Raw genomic sequence first — 20,411 nt, 5'->3', positions numbered from 1 at the left:
TAGCACATAATATCGATATCAAATCGACTTGTCAATAATTGGTCGAAATTCGTGTCCATTTTTAAGTCGAATCGACTACAAATTTCAACCGTCGATCGACTAATATAATCGACGTCGAATCGACGTCGATTCGACAAGGTATTTCTGACTGGGGCTTGGGCGCGTCATTGATGATCATCCTATTTTAGATAACGTTGAGAGAAATATTATTAGTAGTGTCAAGCGTACTAGAACCTTTATTAAAGAACATCCGAACATCTTTTTCACAAGAGCGAACAAGGGCAATGTCACCGTGGCCTTAAATAGAGATGAATACATCTCTAGAATAGAACTCTTGTTGGTAAAAGATGGAAATTCTTATGCCATAACTAACATCAAAAATCCTGCAAGGAGAATTGAGAGCAAGCTTAATGATTGCCTAAAGGCTTGGAAACGTGCAAATTATATAAGTTCAAGCACTTATTATTCATTAATATGTAACGACAAACCGTTACTTAGAGCTTATGGACTCCTAAAGATCCTCAAACAAAATGTTCCTCTTAGAATTATAGTTTCTTGTACTAACACTACATTGTTTTCGTTTGCTTCCTTTTTGCATGGCATATTGTACAAATATTTACCTAAACCTCGGAGTTTCATACAGAATAGCTTTGATTTGTTTGGAAGTTTGTCGGGCAAACGTATTGAAAAATCGTACATTTTGCTGTTTTTTGATGTCGTCTCGTTGTTCACTAATATTCCATTGGATTTAGCGTTTGAGAGTGTGAAAAGGAGGTGGGATTATATTAAGAACTATATTAGTATGCCACTCGATTTTTTTATTAAAGGTTTAGAGTTGGTTTTATTGTCAACATACTTTACTTTTAATGGTACTATTTACCATCAAACATACGGTACTCCTATGGGGTCTCCTTTCTCGCCGATCATAGCAGATATCGCTCTGCAGGATCTCGAAGAAAATTGCTTCAAAATTTTGAATTTAGATTTATTTTTATATCATCGGTATGTTGACGATATTCTTATGATTGCTTCGAGAGAGAGTGTCGATGTTATTCTCCGAACTTTCAATTCGTATCATTCTCGCCTGAATTTTACGATTGAATTGGAGGATACTAGATCAATTAATTTCCTTGATTTTTCGATCTCGGTTGTTGATGATACACTTATGTTAAAATGGTATCCAAAACCCACTTTTTCTGGACGATGTCTCAACTACTTCTCACAACACCCTCAACAACAAAAAATAGGAGTTATTTTAAATATCACTGACAGAGCAATTCTACTCTCTCATCCGAATTTTCACAGGAATAATCTGATTAAGGCTATGCAGATCTTGCTGTTTAACGATTATCCTTTGAATTTGATTTTTAAAACGGTTAATAGACGTTTACATCAACTATTTAGCAACAAATCGAATTTGTTGAGCAGCGAGATAGCTTCAAGCAAAACATACTTAGATGGAGGAGAAACTAATTTTACTGTGCCTTTTCTATTGGGTGTCACGGATAGCATTTTCAGATCTCTTAAGACACTAAATTTCAGGCATTTTGTAGTATAATGTTTTTTATAATTAGATTTGTATACACTTGGCAGTAATTGTCCATCCACAATATGTATATTAATTACTACATTATTATAGTATACAAATACGTTTTTATATCATTTTATTTCCATCTCACGTGATACTATAGACAATACGATGCAATTCAGAAACACTGAATCATCGATAACAGATTTCTCCGGATGTTTTTCTCAAAAGAGACAAATCTAGATAAACGTGGTAACAATTCTAATCATCATTTTCAAACTTACATTTTATGTAATTCAGAAAATAATATATATATATATAGAATATTTAATCAAACGGTAAACAGGTAGTTTGAACAATTTAGTAAACATACACAAAATGAATATTTGTATTAAATTCTACAAGAAGAGTGACATTTTTACTTTCCAAAAAAAAAGATACAAATAGGCACCAAGTACACGCGCCACATGTATTCCTAAAACCATTATTACAAACTTATTATACTACATAGAAACTCTTTCTCTACAAAGACTAGTCTACAAAAAAATGATATCATAGAGTAAATTCCAAGAAATCTTGTATGTTTATATATTGTTACAATACAAACTGAAATAGTATAAAAACGGCCAAAAATCGAAAACCCATGTGGAACTGTTTTCAAAATAAAAAATATTTAATGCAAAAAAACTTGGCGCGGCTGCACCGAAAAGAGCACATACGAGCTATTCACTTTACATATGGAAGTTTAATTTCATAATAAATCAATTAGCATAGCTCTTCAAGTGTAGCAATAAATATAAAAGTAATTTATTATATAAATATTATTTAATAAAGTATTCAAGTAATTTTCGATATTTTTAAAAATTATTGTTAGATGATTTTTATCAAAAAAATAATGTTATTTTATCGAAAAACTTTGAAAAGTACATGCTTTATAATTGTATGATTAATAAAAAAAAGTTATTGAGTAGCTATCACATCAGACTTATATAAAGTTGTTTACTTAAAATACAAATCAAGCTGATAAGAAAGCACGAAAAGAATAGAAAATCTTGATTTTAATAAATATGTAATTAAAGAAAAGAATTAATGTATGTAGTTGCGTATTACTATACGATTAGTTTTTACGCGATCAGTAAAAAAATCGAGCATATAGCCAGATTGTTGTTTGCGCATAATTACTTCCGTCGCTGATTATGCTACGTAGGTAGTTACAAAGTAAAAGTCATGTAATTAATTATATATTAAAATTGCGTTTATAGTCCACTTTACTAATGATTTATATTCAAGAAGTGTCACGTATGTTGCTTGACAATAGTTTAAAAACCTATTTTACTGCAATGTTTATACATTGAAAACAATTATAATTTGATAAAAATAAGTCTTTTTATCAAAACATTATTCGTATATCTGTCTAAAATATAATACTACTATATATGTGTATATTTATCTTCATGAAATCTATATAAAACTTACAAAAAATTATTTCTTAAACTGTTTAATAACAACAAATCTTTTTATCAAAACGTACATACCAAACACGTATATTAAATACTTGTCTGAAAAATAAGCTACTTTATTTTCATAAAATCTATATAAACATCTAGTGTTTCTATACATACAAAAAAAGAGATAAATTAACGCGCTTAGCCAAGTACTCTAATAGTACTTCAATTAAAAAAAAAAAGATTTAGTATTTGTATTCAGTTTTTGAAGTATTTTTATAATAAACGATTGAATTAAAATAAGTTTATCAAAATAAAGATTTTTGAAATCAAATGTTTTTGACAGACAGTACACTAAAAGCAAATTCAAATACAATCAATATCTGTTGAAAATAGATTTGACGACAGACTGACAATAAAAGCCGACTTATTAAAATCATAGAAATGTAATGACATCATATAGCAAGTTTGTAAAGAAATGAATTAAACTTTGACGACTCATAACTCTGGAAATACTTATCAAAAATTGATTTAAAACTAGTGTTTTGGAAATGTTTCGATATCGGCTATAAGAATATACAACAAAACAATGAAGGTTCGTTTAAAAACATCGATGTACCTTTGACCTGATCTTGACGACGCGATCCAACGTCAAACTGTTAACGTCACTAACTACATCACTTTATACCCTTCACCTTTTGCCTCAAACATTTTTCTCAAAAATGCATAAGTTCCGAGAAAATCAGCCGGTCCGAAACATATGGAATATTCTGTATATATCACAATAGTAGTTTCTTTATAAATATATTTAATTTATAATAATATATATTTAAATTACAATAAAAATGTTTATTATTTTGCATTATTTTTTTATATAATCTGTTGAATATTTTTTTTTTAATTGTTTATATTTATAATATATGTATATATATATACAGTGAAATGCATAACTGTATCAATAACACAAAATTTGTGTAAATGTATTTTTTATTGCTAATAACATTAATACAATCAAACAATAAACATAACAGAAATATTTTGCATACTTAAAAGTGGCTGGAACAAGTTTTTAAAGTAGTAACTGTTTTTCCTTTTGGCTGTAACAAGAAATATTCACTGATACAATTTTGCACTATGTATTTACTCATAAAATTTGTTATCTTTAATAACTTACTATTATTTAGTCCATAATCCTTTAGCTTTTAGAACTGCTGCAATACGATTTGGCATACTATGCACTACATTTTGGCAATAATCAAGATGAATTTTATTCCATTACTCTTCTATTCTATGCTGTAACTCAAAAATCAATGAAGGTTCTTTTTCATACGAGTATTGCACTTTTCTTTTCAAAAATACCCACAAATTTACGATTAGATTGAGATTTGGACTTTGTGCAGGCTATTCCAGAACAGAAAATTTTTGTGCTTTTAGCCACTGTTGTACACTTTTGCGGTGTGTTTCGTATCCCGATCATGTTGGAATATAATATCTTCTATAAGAAACGACATATTTTCTACTGTATTACAAAACTTTATTTGGAGAATATCTTTATACAAGTATTGGTTCATTATTCCATTTATTCGATGCAGAGAGTATGATTTTAGAAACTGTGTATCGATCAACTTTTGTAGTGACTAATTTTAATAATTTGTAATACATTGAAAACAATTATAATTTTCTGAAGTTACGTAATCGCATACCATAAAAGTATAAGATTTTTGGTTTAATTGAAGCCGTACGGGCACTAGCTTAAAAGAAAACTACCCGCACCTTAACTAAATAGTAAGTCTTAGCAATTGTGATTATTATTACATTGGTTCCATCAATCGCGAAAACTTAATCTGGTATCAAATTAATATTTGAAAATACACGCTATCGTAAAACCAAATTAATTATTTTTGCAGTAATTATTATTTTGTACAAAAGTTACTAAGCATTATTACGAGTAACAATTAAATTCAATTTTTCAATTTCGCATCTTTCATTGTTTCTCTGTCGACGAGATTTGATCAAAGGGGCAGTCCGCGACAATAATTGCAGGAAGTGGCCGATTACGAGATCGTCACCTTTTCACCGATCGACTCTGATAAAAAAAGCAAGCCCCGATTTTACTCACGGTCAGCGTCCGATTAGGAGATCGCTCCTCCTCCCGGCACTCATTTTTCAGATATTACAAAATCAAATAATAACAACCTTAAAAAATGACTCCAAACATGAATCTCGAATACATAAACATCGTCACATAGAAAAACGTCCTAAAAAGAGAAAAAAATACATCTATTTCGTTTAAATTGAACCTCGACGCTCGCGTTCTAATCGTAAGAACTTACGGCATCGATGCAACGAAAGGTTGCGACGAGCAGCAACTCTCGCCCACAGAGAAGCGGAGCCAAGCAGACCCATTATCAGCAATAACAACTACAGCGGATAATAGCTGCAGTAACAATAATGACAATGGTGACAATCTTGCAAAATGAATAGACGACATAAAAAAAACTTTTAATTTAAAAATATGTAATGCAAAAAAACTTGGCGCGAGTGCATCAAATTGCCGCACAAAGAAATAATTTCATTATAGTTGAAGAGCAGCTGCACCAAGGTTATTTACATTTTAAATAATTTTTATATTTTTGGTGAAGAGCAGCCGCGCCAAGTTTTAAAACAAGTAAATCAAAAAAGATAAATCGGAGGTGTTGCCAGTGCGAAACTAGCACGTCGCGATAGACTGCTCTGTGCTCACCACAATCGGAAGTATTGCCGGAGTCTGATTTTTCTGCATTTGTTTATCCATCTTCTGAATCACTTGTCTACTTCATAAATTTCTTAATTACTACGTTTTATTGTCATATAGAAATACATTTTTATATCATTTTATGTTCATATCACGTGACTACTATTGGTAATGCGTAGCATTTCCAGAATTTTCTTTCGAAAGAGAAAGATACAGAGAAAAAAAGGGTAACAATTTTGAATACTGTTTACAAACTTATATTTTATGTAAGACAGAAATAATATAAATATAAATTATATATATGTATATATATTCTATATGTATTATATATTTAATACTTAATTAAACCTTAAAGAATTAAATGTTAAAACAATTTTAAAAAATACACAATATAAGTATTTGTTATAAATTCTACAAAAAGAGTGACATCATTTCTATTAAAATGTTTTTCATTGAAGTCAAACCGTCATTTTCATTTATACTCATGTGGAAAGAGTCATATAAATATGATCGCACGACTACGTCTCTTGTTTACGTTTTACTTTGCTTTCGCAGCAATGTCAAATTCAAATTCTCAGTTGCTATTTGACTTCTCATAGCTACGTATCGGTATTCCCTTTAGTACAAGATTTTTTATCAAAGGTGGTAAATACTTTTACAACAAATGCAATAGATATTGCATCGGTTATATTGTAACGTGACGAACTGTGTTTTTTATCATCGTAATGTAATGCAGATATACAATGGCATATTCAACTGACTTGACGAGTGAAGCACCTACATGTAGTGACAAGCAGTATCAATGCGAAGTAAGATGTTTTCTTTCTACAAATATATTTAGAAACAAAATATAAACCGATTTATAAGATCACAGGCATATTTATTATCTTTATTCAGATATGTAATATTTTTTTTTTAAATACCACATTCTTGTGGGAGCATTATCAAACTCATCATAAACAAAATAATACATACGTATATAATAAGTGTGATTATACAACTAATTTTTCTCAAACTTTAAAGCATCATGCGAGAAATGACCCCGTCGTGGACTATTGCGTGGCAAGTTTTTCAAAGATATGTATGACAACAATTATTAAAATAATTTATAGCGTGTTAATATATACTGCTTTATTTTTTAGATATGTAATAAATATTTTTATACAAGTTCCGAATACAAAGATCATCAAAATGTTCATAAAATCCCGATGTCAAATATGTTTGCATGTGCAATATGTAAAGAAAAGAAGTTTAAACTGTTTTCTAGTCTCGTTTTCCATCACAAAACATGGCATTCAAGTAATCGTTGCGAGGTGAGTGTATGACATATGTTTTCTCTACAAATGTATTTAGAAACGAAACGAAAAAGTATTTAAACGAAAATACCGATTTTTTAAATCACAGATGTATATATAATTCTTCTACTTTAGATATGTGATGTTGAGTGCGAAAACGCATCCTTGTCAATGCATTATCTCAAGTATCACCATAAAAATAATACATTTGTATGTAATAAATGTGTTTTCACGTCTAATATTATTCAAAACCTAACGCAGCATGCAATATATTATCATTCTTATGTTGTTAAGTTTTGCTGGGTAAGTTTTTTAAAGATATGTAAAAAACCAATTATTAAAATAACATGTAGCGTGTTAGTAATCTATACTGTTTTATTTTGAAGGCTTGTAACACCCAGTTTTTTACGTTGCACGAATACAAAGTTCATCAAAATGTTCATAAATCTATGACGTCAAACATGTTTATATGTAGTATATGTAAGCCCGAAGAAGAATATATGTCTTTTCGTGACTTGATGAAACATCACAAAAGCCTGCATTTCAATACACCTTGCGACGTACGTTAGAAAAATAAAAATAAATTTTATGGAGTATAGTAATAATACCAGTGTGTGTAATAACAATAAAATTATACCAATTACATACAAGTTTACAGTAATCATAAACTGCTTTCTTCATATTCAAGTGTATTAAGAAAAATAATAAGATCGAAAAGTAAAAGCCAAACGCTGATTATACGTGCAAAAAATTTTTTATTGTACAAAGTAATAGATAGTGTAAGTCGAATTCATATTAGTTCCAACAAAAAGTATATCCAATGCATAAATCACATTGTAAGACCAAATCTTTCTTGTTTACATCTGAAATTTACAAACTACTTACGAAAATGTGTTTATTGTAAGATAATTGCGCAGATTGCGACTTTGAATCTTGAGTAAGATGTTTCTTTTGGACTTAATTTTTACTTATATAAGCGGAAAATAACGTTGTTGTTATATGAGATGTATACTAAAACTGCGTTGTAGATTTGTGACTTGATTTGTTTTACAATTTGTAGTACTTTACACATTAAAAAATAGTTATAGCACGTACATTTAATATATAGTTTTTAATGATCTTATTATTTCTTTCATTATTCATTTGTATACATTTTTATTACATTTTTGTAAAGATGAGTGACAATACTTACAAAGATAAGGAGGAGGTAAACGAACATCGATCTGGGTTTTTGGAACGGCCAAATACTTATGACGAACAGAAGATAAAGGTAGATGATCATCGATTTGTTCATTCGGTACGCCAAAATACTTATGAAGAAGATAAAGAGAAGTTAGATAAACATCGATCTGTTCAGTCGGCATGGCCATATTCATGTGCAATATGTGATGAAGAATATAATTTCTTTGTTTCTCATGTACTTCCCGTTCATTCAAGTGTGGCACTGCAACACGACTGTTCACTATGTACTGCAGCATATGTTAAGTTTCGGGACCGAAACTCCAAAGTATCCTCTATTTATGACAAAGAAAAGACAGAGGATGTATATCGACCTGTTATTATGCAATAGTTATTTGATTGTTAAATATGCTATGGACAATATGTTTACTTCTTTCTAACGTACTTCTCCAAATGTAACTCAATATGTACAGCAATATGTATAGGAATACAAATTCAAACGTGACAATTGTTCATAAAAGTGTACAGTAATCATATAGTGTAGCACTTGCATTCATATATCTCAAATTTATTTGAAGTTTAAGTACAAACTACAATAAAGATGGTGTAGAAAAGTTTATAAATTCTATTATTGCGTGAAATAAATTGTTTGACAATATGTAGAAAGTAAATAGAACGTATATACAATATGTAATAGTACTTTTATATGTAATATATACTAGTAGTTTTATATTGTAATATATTTTATGTGTTGAATGTATTTATTTATAAAAATATATAAACATATAAATATATATGTAAAGATACTCATTGTATACATATATAAATATATATACATATAAATATATATATATTTATATAATTGAATACATTTAAATGTATTACATTCTTAAAGATTATACATAGAAAATAATTAACGTACTATATGTGTATGCAATATTTTATTATGAGTCATAAAAAATATAGAAATAATGTCATACTGTGATATTATTAAATGTTTTACAAAAACCAGTTTTATATTTTATATATACAAGTAATATTGCATAATGTCTATATATTGTATTTACTTTCTATACATATTTTGCTTAATTTTCATAAAGATTTTTGATTATTCGGAAACATACATGTATACTTATTGTCTTATTACATTGTATAAGTACCTATATATATTTATACAATGTCATTTGTAACATATTCTATAATATTATATTTTATCATGTAGTTTATAATAAAATAAACCATTATAGCAAAACGTACAAGTGAAGCTTATAAGTTTAATGATAATAAATAAACTACACCGATTTTACACATCTTTAAAATAATATATAAAATACCTAAAGTGATATGATTAAGTAATATAGTTGTGAAAACCTTATATAATAGATTAACAAACTTGCATCAAAACGATTGTATAGGCATAGTACTATACAATCCTTTCGCTAAAAAAAATCGATTGATCTTGGAGCGTTGACATGAGATGGATACTATGTAGTTTTTTCTGTATTGTTGAAGAAACTGTATATAATATAATTAAAGTAAATAAATTAGTATTACTATTATTGAAGTAATTTTACTATTAAAAGTTTAGCGAGCACTGTAGCTATTTGAGAAGTACGATACTATTATATATATTTAAACATTTTGTAGTACAATGTTTTTTATAATTAGATTTGTATACACTTGGCAGTAATTGTCTATCCACAATATGTATATTAATTAGTATATTATTATAGTATACAAATACATTTTTATATACTTCTATTTTTATCTCACGTGATACTATAGACATAACAATGCACTTCAGAACACTGAATTATCGATAACAGATTTCTCTAGATTTTTTTTTCAAAAGAGAAAAATCCAGATAAATGTGGTAAAACTTCTAATCATCATTTTGAGACTTCCATTTTATGTAATTCAGAAAATAATATATATATATATATATATATACAATACATAATTAAACGGTAAACAGTTAATTAAAACAATTTAGGAAACATACTCAAAATGAATATTTGTAATAAATTCTACACGGAGAATGACATTTTTACTTTTTAAAAAAAAGATAAAAATAGGCATCAAGTACACGAGCTACATTTATCTCTAAAAAAAATTATTACTATATTACTATACTACCTCGAAACTCATTCTCTACAAAATCTAGTCTACTAAGAAATTATATCAGAAAGTAGCGCCACATTTACACGCGAGTTATTCACTTCACATATGGAAGGTTAATTTCATAATAAATCAATTAGCATAGCTCTTTAAAGGTAGCAATAATTATAAAAGTAATGTAGTAGTTACGTATTATTCAATAGAGCATTGAAGTAATTCTCGATATTTTTGAGAAATATCGTTAGATGCTTGTTGGCAAAAAAACATACTGATAGTTTATTGACACAGTTCTAAAAGTACATATTTTATAATTGTATGCTTAATAAAAAAAAGCTATTGAGTAGCAATCACATCAAACTGAAGTTTAGTTCGATATACCTTTTGGTGCAGCCGCGACAAGTATTTTGCATTAAATATGTTTTATTTTGGAAACACTTCGACATAGGGTTTCGACTTTTGACCGTTTTCTACTATTTCATTTTGTAGCAATGTATACTCCTACAAGATTTCCTTTGCGCTCCTTTCTAATATCATTTCTTTTGTAGACTAAATTTTGTAGTGAAAAAATTTCTATGTAGTATACTAATATAATAGTACTTTTTTTAGAAATACGTGTGGAGCGTGTACATGGCGCCTTTTTTTGAAAAGATAATTTTATTCGGTACACTTTACAATACATAATCAAAAACAGGTTTTTTGTTATTGTAATAAAAACATCTGTATTTAATCTTCTGAGACCCGACATGTTTTTGATCGACTTTTTTATTTTAAGAGCTAGAACTGTTTTGTCAATGTCATAGAGTTGAGTAGCGAAAGAGATGGCGTTATTGTCGAGTATCTAAAAAAACGTTCGGTCAGAAAAAAAATTACATTTCTCTTTTTTGTTTTTTTTTTTAACAAAATATCATTAGATATTGTTAGAATACTTGTCTAACAATATTGTAGAGTAACAATTTTACAATTAATATATGTAAAAACATTTTTATAATACAATTATAGGTCAAAACTCGATAAAAATGCATTATATGTCTTTGTATCAAGTACATGTCAAGGCTATGTGAATTACTTTTTCAAATTACATCTGCATTGCAACGCGGTATGTAATAAAAAATTATTGAGAATACTTTCAGGAGGAATCGTCAAAAAATATTTCATCGATCGTTACACATTTTGTTTCATTTTGTGATAAAATTTACGGAACATGCTACTTTTACTTAGATATCAATGAACAAATCTGATGTTTTTTAGAGCAGTAAGTTATGTCCACTCAATAAAACACTTCTTTACACAATGTCTTGTGCACGATACGGTTGTCGAGAAACGTGTGCGCCCAAATACCCATAGAGCGCACGTCGGCTAAAAGCAGCGTTGCTTTCGCTCGTACCCCTCTATCCACTCTACTCACTAATATATGTACGGACATCAATTACAACATTTTTAAGCTAATTAAGAGCTGCAAACATTACAATTTCCAACATTATTTAAAAAGATTCAAAGTTTAAAGAAGCTTCTGATCCTTTAAAGGTTAAAGAAAAGAAAAGTGTTCTGAAATGTAAAACTACCAACGCAAAACAGTCAGTGAATGCCAAAACGCTAGATAATATTGAAAAATAAATAACTTACTACATTTCAAAATTTTGGCGCGGCTGTATCAAAACCTATACATCAGACTGAACTGTAGGTTACTATATTTTTTTATGCAAACGCACCAAGTTGTTTTGCATTAAATATGTTTTATTTGGAAAATAGTCCCATATGGTAATTTTTTATTTTTTACATAAAAAAAATTCATAGATGTCTAATTTCACATGATTTAAGAGTTTCCACGCAAAGCTATTTTTCTAGGTTTCTAATATTTTATTGTCATACAATGTATAAATGTGCAAACTTTACATAACGCTACTTATTAATAGTATTTTCTTTCTAGAATAGATTTTGTAGAGAAAAAGTTTTTATGTAGCACAACAATATAATAATACTTTTTAGAGATACAAGTTGCGCGTGTACTTAGCGCTTTTTTTATCTTTTTTTGAAAAGGTAATTTTTTCGGGTAAATTATACAAAATGTTTTTGTTCCACACATTGCAAGTATACTGTGTTATAATAAAAACTTATATAAATTTGTTTAAGTAAAATACAAATCAAGCTGATAAGAAAGCACAAAAAGAATAGAAAATCTTGATTTTAATAAATATGTAATCAAAGAAAAGAGTTAAAGTAGATAGTTGCGTATTACTATACGATTAGTTTTTACGCGATCAGTAACAAAATCGAGCATATAGCCAGATTGTTGTTTGCGCATAATTACTTTCGTCACTGATTATACTACGTAGGTGGTTACAAAGTAAAAGTCATGTATAATTAATTATGAATCAAAATTGCATTCATAGTTCAGTTTAATAATAATTTATATTTACGAAGTGTCACGTATGTTGCTTGACAATGGTTTAAAAACTTATTTTACTGCAATGTTTGTACATTGAAAACAATATATAAGTAGATAAAAATAAGTATTTTTATCAAAACATTATTTGTATATTTGTCTAAAAAATAATACTAATATATATGTGTATATCTATTTTCATGAAATCTATATAAAACTTACAAAAACTTATTTCTTAAACTGTTTGATAACAACAAATCTTTTTATCAAAACGTACATACAAAACACGTGTATTTAATACTTGTATGAAAAGTAAGCACTTTTATTATATATTCATAAAATCTATATAAACAGTTAGTGTTTCTATACATACAAAAAAAAACATATATTAACGCGCTTAGCCAAGTACTCTAGTAGCGTCAATTTAAAAAAAAAGAGTTAGTATTTGTATTCAGTTTTTAAAGTATTTTTATAATAAACGATTGAATTAAAATAAGTTTATCAAAATAAAGATTTTTGAAATCAAATGTTTTTGACAGACAGTACACTAAAATTAAATTCACATACAAGCAATATCTGTTGAAAATAGATTTGATGACAGACTGAGAATAAAAGCCGACTTATTAAAATCATAAAAATGTAATGACATCATATAGCAAGTTTTTAAAGAAATGAATTAAATTGTGAGGACTCGTAACTCTGGAAATACTTATCAAAAATTGATTTGGAACTAGTGTTTTGGAAATGTTTTGATATCGGCTATAAAAATATACAACAAAATAATAGAAGTTTGTTTAAAAACAGTGATGTAACTTTGACCTGACCTTGACGACGCGATCCTCCGTCAAACTGTTAACGTCACTAAATACATCACTTTATACCCTGCACCTTTTGTCTCAAACATTTTTCTCAAAAATACATACTTTCCGAGAAACTCAGGTGGTCCGAAACATATGGAATATTCTGTATATTACATTAGTAGTGTATTTATAAATATATTTTTTTTATAATAATGTATATTTAAATTACAATAAAAATGTTTATTATTTTGCATAATCTCCTTATATGATCTGTTTTTCATTCTTTTACTACTTGTGTATATAATATATACATATATACATAACATATACATGTATATATATTTTATAATAATGTATATGCATAATCTTGTATATGATCCGTTTATTATTTTGTTTTAATTGTTTATATTTATAATATATATTCATATACAGTGAAGAGCATAACTGTATCAATAACACAGATTTCGTGTAAATGTATTTTGTATTGCTAATAACATTAATGCATTCAAAAAATAAACATAACAGAAATTTTTTGGTTAATTAAAAATGGCTGGAACGAGTTTTTAAAGTTGTAACAGTTTTTCTTTTTGGCTGTAACATATTCGCTGATACAATTTTGCACTACGTTTTTACTCATAAAATTTGTTTAATAATTTCTATTATTTAGTTCATAATTCTTAAGCTTTTAAAATTGCTGCAATTAGTCCAGTCAATAGAGAAAAAATGATGAAAAAATGTTTAATCGAATTCCGATTACATTACCTTGTAGTCTGCGATTCACTGATGAATCCTTGTCACCATTGTCATTATTGTACACAGTTAGAAACTGTGTATCGATCAACTTTTGTAGTGGCTATTTTTAATGATTTGTAATACATTGAAAACAATTATAATTTTCTGAAGTTACGTAATCGCATACCATAAAAGTATATGATTTTTGGTAATCTTATAAATCAAAACAAAAACAAACAATATAAACCAAAAATAAGTTTAGTATTTATATATTTTTTCTCTACAAAACCTGGTTTATGACGACGAGATCCGAACATGATAGAATTTTATATATTAAAAAAAATTTTCAATATCTTCGAACAGAAGACACGGACAAAAACAACACATAAACACCGGTTACTTTAGTTTTTTAATTCGAATAAATTAAGACTAAAACGAAATCAATTAGTTCAGACGTTAATTAGATATAAATATTTAGGTATACACAATGCCTGTCAAAACCTGATTTTCGCGTAAAACACGAGCACGTCGCGCAGATCGTGCGCCACTTCGTTGCGCGTAAATTTAGCGCGAAACACTACCGCATAAGTCATTGCGCATAATCAAGAGACAAGGTAGTTCCTCGCGCTAAGTTCACGCACAACGAATTGGCTCTTGATTATGCGCAATGACTTTCCTGATAATTTGAATTGAACAAGTTCAATATTTAAATTATTATTGTTATTAGTGATTGTTATACGAATCGGATTGCTGACAAAAAACGGCATGCGCTAGTCGAAAGGAAGCTTTCTTCTCGACTTGTCACTACAGTTTATTTTTATCTTATTATAGTCGCAAGTATAAAAAAGCGCTCTACTTTATTTTATTATTTAGTTACTTTTTTTCTCAGTTGGAAATACTATCTTTTGCTACTGCACAAATATCAGAAAAACATAATAATGAAAAAGATAAATATTGAATTTCTAAGTTTTGTCGTATGATAGACAATTTTTACTATAAACACATTCAATTATATGTAAATTAAATACATTCGCTTATATATAAAATTAAGTTTGAGCATTGCAATGTTTTGTTTCAACTCAAAACAAAATTTCTATTATTCCTATTTGTTTATATACAAAATGCTTACTAATAATATTATTAAATGCATTATTCTATTACTGTTTTAGTTCAAACAAAAACATAATTATGAGCAGTAAAAATAAGTAAAATTCAAGTGATATCGTTTCTGAAGAAATTGTCATATATGGCATCGCTGGTAAATTTCCAGCTTCGTACAATATGAAGCAACTGCTAGAAAATTTATTTAATAAAATTGATTGTGTTACAAATCATGACCGATTCAAAACAAGTAAGTACACTTCATATACAAAAAATGTAGTCAGGGGTCACAATAGTTTACGAAAATATTATTCTATAACGTGAAATATTTTAAAGTCGTATATACAGTATTTTAACAATTTTATTCGCGTTCTGGAGTATAAATTAACTTATTACCATTATTAGAGTTTTCAAAACTTCACTCGCTTTAGACCAAAACAAAAATGTAGTGTATTGCATTGAATGTAATACCTGTGATGTGACCGATGTGGGACAGATGAAGAAAACATTATCGACAAGAATCAATGAGCACAAGAATCAGAGTAATAGAAACGTCGGTAATTTCTCAGTAATTACACAACACCGTCTTGATAGACACAATTTTAACAAGATGCAAATTTTTTGAGTTTTTTATTAAAAACTTTTAATTCTATAATTGACCGTTTTACACATACTCATTGTTTAAAGTTGATTTGTTATCTTGTAAACATCCAACACTCCCTTTTTCCTACTCCAAAACAATCAAACAAACTGTCCAAGGTGAGGCAATCAATCAAAAATTAGCAATTCGACACACTTCACAACTAATTAACAAATAAAATTTCGTACAGCGGTCCTTGGCAAAGAGAGATCTCATTCTTTCAAAATTTTTACACAAAAAAACAACCCGATGATCGAATCAAAGTTATTCGAAAAGAGTTTGAAGTGAGTTTAAGTAAATCACTTGCTAATTTCCAAACACCTAACACCAAAGCCGTACGGGCCCTAGCTTAAGAGAAGACTACTCGCACCTTAACTAAATAGAAGGCTTAACAAATATGATTATTATTACATTGGTTCTACCAATCGCGAAAACTTAATCTGGTATCAAATTAATCTTTGAAAATACACGCTATCGTCAAACCAAGTTAATTATTTCTGCAATAATTATTATTTTGTACAAAAGTTACTAAGCATTATTACCAGCAACAAATAAATTGAATTTTTCAATTTCGCATCTTTCATTTTTTCTCTGTCGACGAGATTTGATCATAGGGGCAGTCCGCGACAATAATTGCAGGAAGTAGCCGATTACGAGATCGTCACCTTTTTACCGATCGACTCTGATAAAAAAAGCAAGCCACGATTTTAATCACGGTCAGCATTCGATCAGGAGATCGCCCTTTCTCCCGGCACTCATTTTTCAGATATTACAAAATCAAATAATAACAACCTTAAAAAGTGACTCCAAACATGAATCTTAAGTACATAAACATCGTTACATAGAAAAACGTTCTAAAGAAAGAAAAAAATACATCTATTTTGTTTAAATTGAACCTCGACGCTCGCGTTCTAATCGTAAGAACTTACGGCATCGGTGCAACGAAAGGTTGCGACAAGCAGCAGCTTTCGCCCACAGAGAAGCGGAGCCAAGCAGGCCCATTATCAGCAATCACAACTACAGCGGATAATAGCTGCAGTAACAATAATGACAATGGTGACAATCTTGCAAAATGAATAGACGACATAAAAAAAACTTTTAATTTAAAAATATTTAATGCAAAAAAACTTGGCGCGAGTGCATCAAATTGCCGCACAAAGAAATAATTTCATTATAGTTGAAGAGCAGCTGCACCAAGGTTTTTTACATTTTGAATAATTTTTATATTTTTGGTGAAGAGCAGCCGCGCCAAGTTTTAAAACAAGTAAATCAAAAAAGATAAGTCGGAGGTGTTGCCAGTGCGAAACTAGCACGTCGGGATGGACTGCTCTGTGCTCACCACAATCGGAAGTATTGCCGGAGTCTGATTTTTCTGCATTTGTTTATCCATCTTCTGAATCACTTGTCTACTTCATAAATTTCTTAATTACTACGTTTTATTGTCATATAGAAATACATTTTTATATCATTTTATGTTCATATCACGTGACTACTATTGGTAATGCGTAGCATTTCCAGAATTTTCTTTCGAAAGAGAAAGATACAGAGAAAAAAAGGGTAACAATTTTGAATACTGTTTACAAACTTATATTTTATGTAAGACAGAAATAATATAAATATAAATTATATATATGTATATATATTCTATATGTATTATATATTTAATACTTAATTAAACCTTAAAGAATTAAATGTTAAAACAATTTTAAAAAATACACAATATAAGTATTTGTTATAAATTCTACAAAAAGAGTGACATCATTTCTATTAAAATGTTTTTCATTGAAGTCAAACCGTCATTTTCATTTATACTCATGTGGAAAGAGTCATATAAATACGATCGCACTACGTCTCTTGTTTACGTTTTACTCTTTCCTTTGGCAGCAATGTCAAATTTAAATTCTCAGTTGCTATTTGACTTCTCATAGCTACGTATCGGTATTCCCTTTATTACAAGACTTTTTATCATAGGTGGTAAATACTTTTACAACAAATGCAATAGATATTAAATCGGTCATAGTGTAACGTCACAAACTGTGTTTTTTATCATCGTAATGTAAAGCAGATATACAATGGCATATTCAACTGACTTGACGAGTGAAGCACCTACATGTAGTGACAAGCAGTATCAATGCGAAGTAAGATGTTTTCTTTCTACAAATATATTTATAAACAAAATATAAACCGATTTATAAGATCACAGGCATAATTATTATCTTTATTCAGATATGTAATATTTTTTTTTTAAATACCACATTTTTGTAGGAGCATTATCAAACTCATCATAGACAAAATAATACATACGTATATAGTAAGTGTGATTATACAACTAACCTTTCTCAGAATTTAAAGCATCATGCAAGAAATGACTCCGTAGTGGACTATTGCGTGGCAAGTTTTTCAAAGATATGTATGACAACAATTAATAAAATAATTTATAGCGTGTTAATCTATACTGTTTTATTGTTTAGATATGTAATAAATATTTTTATACAATTTCCGAATACAAAGATCATCAAAATGTTCATAAATTCCCGATGTCAAATATGTTTGCATGTGCTATATGTAAACAACAGAAGTTTCAAAGCTTTGGTCATCTCGTTTTCCATCACAAAACAAAGCATTCAGGTACGAGTTGCAAGGTGAGTGTATGACATATGTTTTCTCTACAAATGTATTAAAAACGAAAAAAAATAACGATTTGTAAAATCACAGATGTATATATAATTCTTCTACTTTAGATATGTGATGCCGTGTGCGAAAATAAAGCAACCTTGTTATGGCATTATACCACGTATCACAAAAAGAATAATACATATGTATGTAATAAATGTGTTTTCACATCTAGTCTTCTTTACCTCCTAAAGAAGCATGCAATATATAATCATTCTTATGTTGTTAAGTTTTGCTGGGCAAGTTTTTTAAAGATATGTAAAAAAACAATTATCAAAATAACATGTAGCGTGTTACTAATCTATAATGTTTTATTTTAAAGGCTTGTAACAACCATTTTTTTACATTGCACGAATACAAAGTTCATCAAAATGTTCATAAATCTATGACGTCAAACATGTTTAAATGTAGTATATGTAACCCCGAAAGAGAATATATTTCGTTTCATGAGTTGATCGACCATCACAAAAAACAGCATTTCAAGAAACCTTGCGACGTACGTTAAAAAAATAAAAATACATTTTATGGAGTATAGGAATAATAACAGTCTGTGTAATAACAGTAAAATTATAACAATTACATACAATTTTACATTGATCATAAACTGCTTTCTTGATATTCAAGTGTAATACGAAAAATAGTAAGATCAAAAAGTAACAGCCAAACGCTGATTGTACGTGCAAAAACGTTTTTATTGTAATACACAATGTCGAATTCATATTAGTTCCAACAAAGTATATCCAATGCTTAGATCACATTGTAAAAGCAACTTTTTTTTTTTTACATCTGAAATTTACAAACTACTTACAAGAATGTGTGTATATTAAGATAATTGCGCAGAATGCGGCTTCGAATCTTGAGTAAGATGGTTTGTTTGCACTTGATTGTTACTTATAAAAGCGGAAAATAACGTTGTTTTTATATAGGATGTATACTAAAACTGTGTTGTAAATTTTCGAATTGATTTGTTTTACAATTTGTAGTACTTTACACGTTACAAAGTATTTATAGCACGTACATTTAATATATAGTTTTTAATGATCTTATTTTTTTTTTATTATATACTTATATAAATGTTTATTACATTTTTTTGAAGATGAGTGACAATATTTACAAAGAAAAGGAGAAGTTAGACGAACATCGATCTGTGTTTTTGGAACGGTCAAATACTTATGACGAAGAGAAGATGGAGGTAGATGATCATCAAGTTGGTTATTCAGTACACCAAAATACTTATGAAGAAGATAAAGAGAAGTTAGATGAACATCAATCTGTTCAATCGGCATGGCCATATACATGTGCAATATGTGATGAAGAATATAATTTCTTTGTTTCTCACGTACTTCCCGTTCATTCAAGTGTGGCACTGCAACACGACTGTTCAATATGTACTTCTGCATATGTTAAGTTTCGGAACCGAAAATCCAACTTATCCTCTATTTGTGACAAAAAAAAGGAAGAGGATGTATAGCGACCTGTTATTATGCAATAGCCATTCGATTGTCAAATATGCTATGAACAATATGTTTACTTTTTTTCTAACGTACTTCTCTAAATGTAACTCAATAAGTACAGCAATATGTATAGGAATATAAATATAAACGTGAAAATTGATTATAGAAGTGTACAATTATCATATAGTGTAGCACATGCATGCTTATATGTAAAAAGTATTCAGAGTTTACGTACAAACTAAAATTAATATGATTTAGAAAATTTTATAAATTTTATTATTGTAACATATTCTATAATATTATATATCATCATGTAAAGTAGTATAAAA

The 20,411-nt window shown here is 28.6% G+C and overlaps 2 protein-coding genes across 3 annotated transcripts; both read left to right on the top strand.

The window, feature by feature from the left end:
• The first annotated feature begins 7,448 nt into the window (after positions 1-7,448).
• LOC109858745 lies at positions 7,449-8,575 on the top strand. Its single transcript, XM_020436295.1, has 2 exons — positions 7,449-7,562; positions 8,177-8,575. Exons 1-2 carry the CDS (start codon positions 7,452-7,454, stop codon positions 8,570-8,572), a joined length of 507 nt encoding a protein of 168 aa, XP_020291884.1. The 5' UTR covers positions 7,449-7,451; the 3' UTR covers positions 8,573-8,575.
• A 9,858-nt stretch (positions 8,576-18,433) lies between these two features.
• On the top strand, positions 18,434-20,300 carry LOC109858744 (zinc finger protein 92-like). 2 transcript variants are annotated; one of them, XM_020436293.1, is made up of 4 exons: positions 18,434-18,597; positions 18,697-18,867; positions 18,951-19,124; positions 19,725-20,300. In XM_020436293.1, exons 1-4 carry the CDS (start codon positions 18,493-18,495, stop codon positions 20,097-20,099), a joined length of 825 nt encoding a protein of 274 aa, XP_020291882.1. In that variant the 5' UTR covers positions 18,434-18,492; the 3' UTR covers positions 20,100-20,300. The 2 variants fall into 2 exon arrangements, with proteins under 2 accessions (XP_020291882.1, XP_020291883.1); XM_020436294.1 differs by lacking the exon at positions 18,951-19,124 and having other exon boundaries at positions 18,697-18,774.
• The last annotated feature ends 111 nt before the right edge of the window (positions 20,301-20,411 follow it).

This window comes from Pseudomyrmex gracilis, unplaced genomic scaffold (genome assembly GCF_002006095.1).
Source record: "Pseudomyrmex gracilis isolate BER0280 unplaced genomic scaffold, ASM200609v1 scaffold_221, whole genome shotgun sequence".
Taxonomy (NCBI): domain Eukaryota; kingdom Metazoa; phylum Arthropoda; class Insecta; order Hymenoptera; family Formicidae; genus Pseudomyrmex; species Pseudomyrmex gracilis.
This window is presented reverse-complemented; position numbering and strand designations above follow the sequence as displayed.